We start from the raw sequence: 9083 nt of genomic DNA, 5'->3' as shown, positions 1-9083 counted from the left end.
ACACAGTTAGTTTTAGTGTAATATTTATTGAGTCAGTGCAGAGAGGAAATGTTGGCTCAAACATTTGGCCCGTCCCACATGGGATTACAAGACACCGCTATTTAACAGACATCTTCCTGTCCCGCAGATACATAACGTGGAGAAATACATGAATAACAAACAACAACTAATATCTACAGATCATCTCAGTAAAGATCTTTTTTAACATATCGTCCTGTTTCAACAATCAAAGGTAAAATAACAGATCTCAACTGAGCACATTGAGAGCTTCTGGGTCTCCCCGAATGTTTTTCTCAACAAACAAACAACCTCTCATCACTTCTAAAACGTCAAAACAAGCAAGATGCTTTAAGAAAAGCAACTAAAACTCACTAAAACCAAGAAAGTGGAAAGAAAGATTGTTTTTAATTGTTTTCTAACTGCTCTTTAATCTTTTATGTAAAGCACTTTGAATTGCCCTGTTGCTGAAATGGGTTATACAAATAAAGCTGCCTGCCTTGCCTAAATAATACAATGCAGATTGTCCAGTGAGACGTTTGTCCACTTCTCTCTCAGGACGTCCTGTAGTTTATCTCTGACTTCTGACACGGCCGCTGTCACGTCCTCAAAGCAGCTCAGAGGACAGATATGGATGCTGGATGCTGATTGGCTGAGTGGTGACAGTGAGGGGTAGTTGTGTAGAAACTGGTTTTGATCATCTGTGTGTGAGAGCTTCTTCAGCTCAGCGTCTTTCCTCTTCAGCTCAGTGATCTCCTGCTCCAGCTTCTCCTGAAGCTCTTTGACTCGACTCACTTCACTTTTCTGCTGGGATCTGACCTGCTGCTTCACATCAGAGCTTCTTTTCTCCAGGAGACGGATCAGCTCAGTGAAGATCTTCTCACTGTCCTCCACTGCTTTATCAGCAGAGCGATTGATGGCCTCCGCCTGCTGTTGAAGCAGCTTCACATCTTTCTCTCTGTCCTGGATTCTCTGCTGGATGTTTTGTCGACTCCCCTCGAGCTCTCTCTGCCTCTCAGCTCTCTCTCCCGCAGCTGAGACTGTGTCGTGGCCTTTATGTTCCTCCACAGAGCGGAGATAACAGATAAGCTGATGATCAGTACGGCAGAACATCTTCATCACCTCATCATGACGAGAGCAGACGTTCTCCTGGAGCTTCTTGGACGGCTCCACCAGCTTGTGTTTCTTGAATGTCTCTGATTCATAATGAAACTGAAGGTGTTTCTCACAGTAAGAAGCCAGACATTGCAGACAGGACTTGTGTGCTTTGAGTTTTCTCCCAGTACAGAAATCACAGGCCACATCTTCAGCTCCAGCATAGCAGTGATCAGCAGGAGCAGCTTGGAGTCCAGTCTTCTTCAGCTCCTCCACTAAATCTGCTAACATGGTGTTTTTCAGCAGGACAGGCCTCGGTGTGAACGTCTTCCTGCACTGAGGACAGCTGTAGATGTACTTTCTACCCTCTACATCCCAGAAGCTTTTAATACAGTTCATGCAGTAGCTGTGTCCACAGGAGTAGTATAAAGATGGCGGTTTTGCGCGTGCATGTGTGACGTCATCTCACACGCACACGCAAACCTGCCATGCCAACTGATGATATGGCGTCGCGTGATGACGGCGCGCCGTACGTCGTTACTCGCGATCGCCATCTAGTGGCTGAATATGTTAGTGCATCTAATCGTCGAAGCTGCGCGCATCTAGCGGATGTGATGACGTCCGCGGTCGAACGTCGGCACCCCGCGAGCGCCATCTAGTGGCCGAATATGGTAGTGCATCTAATCGTCGAAGCTGCGCGCATCTAGCGGATGTGATGACGTCCGGTGTCGCGGTCCGTCATGGTTTACGTGGGGGTGAGGCATCATTTACATTTTGTAAAAAAAAGGTGTTAAACACGTCTGATAGACCAATGGTTAGCTGTTAAGAATGGGTTTGCTATTGGTTTGATTTTAAAAACGCCCTACAGGGTGGGGTTTGTGGTGTTTAAAACCCCTTGTTTCAAGGCTGTCTGCTCACTTTTTTATCCACCATTTTTAGCTGTTCTGCTAGCGCGCTTGCTGCCTCGTTTTCTCAGACTTCCTCAAAGTACTCTGGAGTTTTCACTTTTTAATTCTTTTTTTTTGGGAAAAAGCAAAGAGGAATCGTTTTTTCAGCCATGGCTTTCCCCGCATTTGGACAACAATCTGGATCATCTTTTGTTGAAGAAGGTGAGACATCTAGAACAGGAGCCACTACATTTGGTATCGCCCTAACCCGCCAAAAGAGCTATGGGGATGCGGTGAGACTGATACTGGAACAACATGCAGTTTGAGTCAGGCCCCTCGAAAAAGACGATTCCGTTCGGAGATCTTTCCTACAAGCATGACTGAGCCATGTACATCTGATCTGGAATATGTCGGTGTCAATGGATACCGTTATTCAATTCAATACAGTGCAGGATACGTAACATTAGCTGTTTACACTAGTGTTGCTGTAGAACTATCTAGCAAAGCCAAAACAGCCTGTACAATTTCTGTGAAAGACTGGGGCCTTTTTCGTGATGTTGTCTCTCTGGACCTTGATAATCCTGGCTTGCCTGAGCTGGTGTATGTGTCTCAATGGGACAGTCGTGATGGCTCTAGTATCTATCGTGTGGAAGCAGACCGTTTCACTAGGCCTGCAGAGGATTTTATTTTCCTTAGCGTATGCAGTGAAAGGGAGAAGTTAGTTGCTACCCGCGGTCATGAAGAATGGAAGTTAAAACCGTATCCTGTATCTAACGAGGAATACAACAAATGGTTTAAAAATGTGTTCTTTATACAATGGTGTGACTGGGAGATTTTGAAGAAACAGTTTGACACCATCGACTATGTCATCAGAAGAGACAAAATAAGGAGTTCTTATGAGAACATAAGAAAAAGATTGATATTTGGGGACACTGACCAACAGTCTCTGCCCATGCCACGGAACCTATACAAACCTAAAATCATCAGACACAAAGACTAGCAAAACGGTGGGTCTAATTTGTATATGCTAATTATTTGCCAAAATAGTTAAAATGCTTTTCTTTTCTTTTTTTTTTCATGCTACTGTGATTGTAATGTGTTATTTTTTTCTTCCCAGAGGATCTGGAGTGGTTTCATTCAACCCCCTCAGGTACGCCTCCTAACACCCCTGGTCTATTTGCACCCCTAACGGCATCCGGATCTCCTCAACCCCTTTCATCATTGTCATCATCGCCACCTCTATCGCGGAACACTTCCTGCCGCCCCACCCTACACCTCCTCTGCCACCATCTCTATTGTTTGGGGCACTTCCCCTCAGACATGTGCATATCAAGCTATACCCTCAACAACTGCTGTATTACAACAGGGAGGTGTTGCTGATTGTTCGGACACAGAGGCGCCTGATCAGACTGATGGTGTGGTGTCATCTTTGTTTATAGATAGCGTTAAAACAGCTTCTCTACATCTTCTTAACATAGTTCTTTACAAGTATTTGGAAGAGCTTTGTTCGGGGTGTCAGATCAATCATCCAAGCCAGAAACAGCATGCCTGTTTACATGGGCTACCAGAACACTTCTACACTGTCCACTTTGAACAGCTTATGAAAAGACTACTGACTGATAAATTCATTGGTGTCGTGCAACGTTTTCTGTCCTTGAAACATCTCACGGCTGATGAGGGTAGAATCAGGGGAGTATCTGAAACAGTTTTGTCCGAGGTTGAAAACGTCTGAAGATGTTACGACTAAAATCAGTGCTATGTATGACTCTATGATAGGGAATGATCTTGTCAAAATAGCCGAAATTAGAGAGATTGGTGACTATTGGAGAGATTTATATGCTAGAAAAAACTAACAGGGTGAAAATATGGGGAATTGTTTATGTGTAATGTATAACCATATCAGTGAGCGATACCACGTATGCGCATTTATCTGGTATTTTAGATCAAGCCATTGCTAATAATGTGAACGATGTTGAAAAATACCAATGTAAGAGTGTCGATGTAGATCGTACAGTTGTGAGTAGGTTAGAAAAACTGATGGTGATTGTAAGAAGACAACATAGCACCCCTCCTTGGGAGGATCTGTTGCAGATGTTATTATCAATGTTAATGACACGTGAGAGCATAGTGGAAACATTTTGTGATGTCATAGCCAACATTACACGTAATTTTAAGATGCTGAAAGTTTATCACCTGCTTACTATGTATACAATGCTTGTAGACACCGTGAGTTTGTATGTGCAAGAAAAACAGTATACCGATGTCTTACAGGATTTGCAAAAACTGCATATATTCATAATCAGTAAAAGCAATGTATCCGTATTAGCCAATATGCTATCTATGATAGAATAGGTTTCACTGTCTTCATAACTGTCATATGTAGGACTGTGTGAGTGTGTTTTGTAAAAATAAAAAGAATGACATAACTCTAATGTGTTCACTTGTGTTTTAAATGAATCATGGAGAAGGTTATGCACAAAATATACTATGATCCGTCCAACCCAGGAGGGTTAGGAGGTGTACAGAGGCTCCGTGATTCCGTCAAAGAATGTACCGGCTTGTCTCCAACTATCCCCACGGTTAAAAAGTTTCTGCTGAGGCAGGATGCATATACACTGCACGCCCCTGCATTGAAACACTTCCCAAGAAACAGAGTGATTGTTAATGGTATCGATAAGCAATTTCAGGCTGATTTGGTCGATATGTCTGAATATTCAACGGAAAACGATAATGTGCAGTATTTATTGACATGTATTGATGTGTTTTCTAAATATGCCTGGGTAATATGTCTTAAAAACAAATCGGGGCCTAGCGTGACAAGTGCCTTTAAGGAAATATTGGAACAAGGACGCATACCCCAGAAGCTTCAAACAGACTCTGGAAAAGAATTTTATAATAAGGTTTTTCAAAAATTGATGACACAATATAAAATTCACCATTTTTCCACATCGAACGAAACAAAAGCAAGTGTTGTTGAGCGTTTCAATAGGACTTTCAAAACCAGAATGTGGAGATATTTAACGGCTGTTAACTCGCGCCGCTATATTGAGGTAGTACAAGATATGGTTGCTGCTTACAACTCTGCATACCATAGGTCAATAAAAATGGCACCGTCCTCCGTATGTAAAGACAATGAGAAAACTGTCTTTAACACTCTGTACAAACTGAAACCACATGGAACAGTGCTGTTTAAATTTCAGATGGGGGACACCGTTAGGATATCAAAGCACAGAGGCGTTTTTCGTAAAGGTTACGAACAGACGTTTACAGATGAGTTTTTTACAATATCAAAACGTATAGGTAGAACTCCTCCTGTTTATATACTGAAAGACAATAGTGGGGAGCCGGTGACAGGTACCTTTTACGAAGCCGAGTTACAGTCTGTAATTGTAGACAAAAACCAAAGTGTTTAAAATTGAGAAAGTGCTGGCTCGAAGAAACACAGGCGGTAAAAAGCTTGTAACTTGTGAAATGGTTAGGATGGCCTCAGAAATTCAATTCATGGCTCTCTGAAAAGACATAGTTGATGTAAGATAAAGCGCTGTACCAGTCTTGTAATATTAGTCATTGTGTTTTGTTAGTGAAAGGTATTGGAGCTATGAATAAGAACGGATTTTTGTTACGCTGCCTAGTAATGCCTCACAATTAGTTTATCCAAATAATAAGATTTGGCAATTCAGAACAAAACTGGCTAAACCACTCATATTACAAGAGCCGTATGAAGTTGGTCTTATTGAAATTCAATACCCCAGGGTCTGGAATAGTTTCACTGAGAATGATGCCAAGGTTGATTTCATCGACACGAAAACGAAAATGTTCAACAAGCTAAGGCTAACAGTTGGTTCTTATAATACGATCGACAGCATTGTTAAAGAATATAATATGAAATGTGCTGCTAACCCAACCCTAGCCCACATAACTATGACACACAATCCTATCACTAATAAGATTCTTTTCACGGAGGAGACGGTTGGAATATTGTGTTTAAAGGGTCTGGCGAGAAATTCTTGGGTTCATTCCAGACTCTGTGTTCGAAATTCACATTGGCCCTCATTTAAAATGTGCAGCTCCACACCCGGCAGACATTCATGGGGGTCGTTATAATATATTTATTTATAGTGACATTGTGGACTACCAGCTAGTCGGGTGATAGTCATGTACCCCTACTCCGTTGTATAAATATCTCTGATGAGAGCAAACGTATGCCCACTCTAAGTTACGACAGTCCTCACTACACATCGTTGGCACGAAGTATTACTGATATTCAAATAGAACTACGGAGACGATCAGAACCAACACATCCCTTTCTCATACGGAAAAGTAATTGTCAAACTACATTTTAGACCTGTGAAACAGCATTGAAATGATGAGGAAAGCGTACACATCCGATGATGGAAGATATATGCACTATTACATGAATCAAGCTGGTGGAGAGTTGCCGGATTCATAGGCTCCAGCACACAATACGGGCATGGATTAGGGGGATATTCAGAAATTTATTTCGAATGGCTGTCCCCTTTTAAAAAGGGGTTTAATATAGCCAAACCTCATCTGAAAACAGCAGCAAGTGGTTTTATTGGTGATGTTGTGACTAATGTCAGGAATGCCGGGGCATCCAGACAACAGGGAAATGGGCTAATGGTGTACAGACGCGCAAAGCATTAAAAAGAGCCCCACCAGGATGTGGGTAACCGGTTAGTGAACAAAAAGCATAAAAACGCCACCAAAAACGAAGGATTGTCAAAAGAAGGCATCTGTCGCAGGCGCGGAGAGCTCCGAACCGGCCCCTCTCGGCCCTGACAAAAGACATATTTTAATTTTACAGAATCAATCATGGCGTTTATTCATAATCAGTCCGAAGAGTGTGTGAAGACAGAATTGGATCTGTTTACAGTACCGTACACACAAACATCTATCGAAAAATCAACATTTGTAGAAATCCCCCCAATGTCAGCTCTAACGGACGCCGGTCCTATTGAATTTTTCATTTCGGCTAGCGGAGAGGATTATCTAGACCTTAACGATTCATACTTGTATACACGTGTAAGGATTACAAACCCTGATGGCACATTGTTGGCTAACGCGCGCGGATGTAGGTTTTATAAACTATCCTGGATGCAGTCTTTTTTCACAAGTAGATATAATGTTGGGTGATAGACTGATCACACAGTCTTCAAATACGTATCCTTATAGAGCCCTTATAGAATGTCTTCTGAATTATGGAGAGGACACGTTGGCTACGCAATTTAGCACAGGGCTATTTTGTAAGGACACAGCTGGCAAAATGGATGAGACATCTATCACAGGCGATAATGAGGGGTTGGCACAAAGGGGTGAATACACATCCGAAAGCCATATTGTGGAATTAATAGCACCAGTACATGCAGATTTGTTTTTTCAAGAAAAACTATTGCTAAATGGTGTTGACATGTCTTTGAAATTTATCCGTTCAAAAGACGACTTTGTACTAATGACCCCTGGGAATGTCCAATTCGCTGTGAAAATAATGTCTGCTAGTCTATTTGTCAAGAAAATAACAGTTGCACCAACTGTAAGACTAGCTCATAGTCGTGCCTTACAGCATACTAATGCAAAATATGCTATTGACAGAGTATCTCTAAAAACCTTCTCAATACCTACAGGCACACGTGTTTGCAACCAAGAAAACCTGTTCATAGGACAGATTCCTAAATTTGTAGTCATAGCTTTCGTAGATAATGAAGCATACACAGGATCGTATGCCCGTAACCCCTTTAATTTTGGAAACTATAATACAGAATTTATTAGCCTTTATGCAGATGGACAGCCTCACCCAGCCCGTCCTTTTCAGCCCTTTTTTCAAAGAGGACAATATGTACGGGAATATTATCAACTGATTGAATCAACAGGACGCCATTTAAAAGACCCGGTCACTAGCCATAACACGATCTGATTTTGGGTCTGGTTATACGCTATTTTGTTTTAATTTGGAACCCGACGGTGGGGGTCAGGAAACGTTTCACTGATTAAGAACGGCGTTACGCTTGGAAGTCTGGTTCAGAAACCCCCTTCCGAGGACTGTGACCTTATCTGCTATTCCGTTTTTGATTCTGTAATCGAAATATCTAACAGAAGGCAAGTCCTATTGGATCATTACTAAAGATGAATACGATAGAACTCACTAGCGTACTCAGAAAAAGAATGAATAGAGACACAAATTTCTTAGGAGTAATGCCATGTGATCATCTCCCAAAAACCGTAGTTTGTAAATTACCGCTATGTTAGTTGTAAATACACAACCCAGTAATATGCCCGGTGAACACTGGCTAGGTATTTACATTACAGAGAACAAGCATGGTTTGTTCTTTGATAGCTTTGGACATCCACCTACCTTTTTCCTCAGGAAATTAGCAATTTCCTCTTAAAAAACATTGTGGAGATGTGCCATTCAGCAAAACAAGTTCAAAATAATTATTCTACAACATGTGGACAGCACTGTGTTTTCTTTTATGTCACATTCAGAAAAGATTCCTTATACAAAAGTATTGAGCATGTATGGGGCCAATCTTGTATGCGCTCGATACAATGGTTAGTCATTTTGTTAGCAGAATACATCCAGATGTGTGTCATGATCAGAAATTTAAATGTGTACAATGTTCATGCGCCACCTATAGGTAAAAAAAATTGTGTAAAAATGGTGTAATGATGTTTTTTTTTTTCAAAAAATAAAGAAAATGTGGAATATACATGTCTTACGAAGTCTCAATTTTGCATTCCTTTTTTATTTTTAAAACAAATTATACAGGAAAAATGCATTCAATAGATAAAATTAATGTAAAACATTCATTTAATGTCACAGGTTTACATACAACACAGCATTTTCATATGCCTGAAGAAATTACCCACTCAATGGAAAAAAATTTAATAAAAATATAAAATGTATGTCACAAGTTAACATACAACACAGCATTTTCACATAGTTGAATAAAGAAAAAACACCTGAATAGAAAAAATAATAATAAAAACAGATTTAAAAAATAAAAATAAATTTATGTAAAACATTCATTTAATGTCACCAGTTTACATACAACACTGACTTTTCGCATAGTTGAATAAAGAAAAACA

General features: G+C 40.8%; 1 protein-coding gene across 1 annotated transcript; it reads right to left on the bottom strand.

Annotated features, from left to right (window-relative positions):
- Nucleotides 1-501: 501 nt before the first annotated feature.
- LOC120545077 (tripartite motif-containing protein 29-like) lies at nucleotides 502-1505 on the bottom strand. The gene has a single exon (XM_039779069.1). It carries the CDS (start codon nucleotides 1489-1491, stop codon nucleotides 502-504), a length of 990 nt encoding a protein of 329 aa, XP_039635003.1. The 5' UTR covers nucleotides 1492-1505.
- Nucleotides 1506-9083: the final 7578 nt, after the last annotated feature.

Source organism: Perca fluviatilis, chromosome 17 (genome assembly GCF_010015445.1).
Source record: "Perca fluviatilis chromosome 17, GENO_Pfluv_1.0, whole genome shotgun sequence".
NCBI classification, from domain to species: domain Eukaryota; kingdom Metazoa; phylum Chordata; class Actinopteri; order Perciformes; family Percidae; genus Perca; species Perca fluviatilis.
The sequence above is the reverse complement of the archived record's forward strand: the minus strand, read 5'-3'. Positions and strand labels throughout refer to the sequence as shown.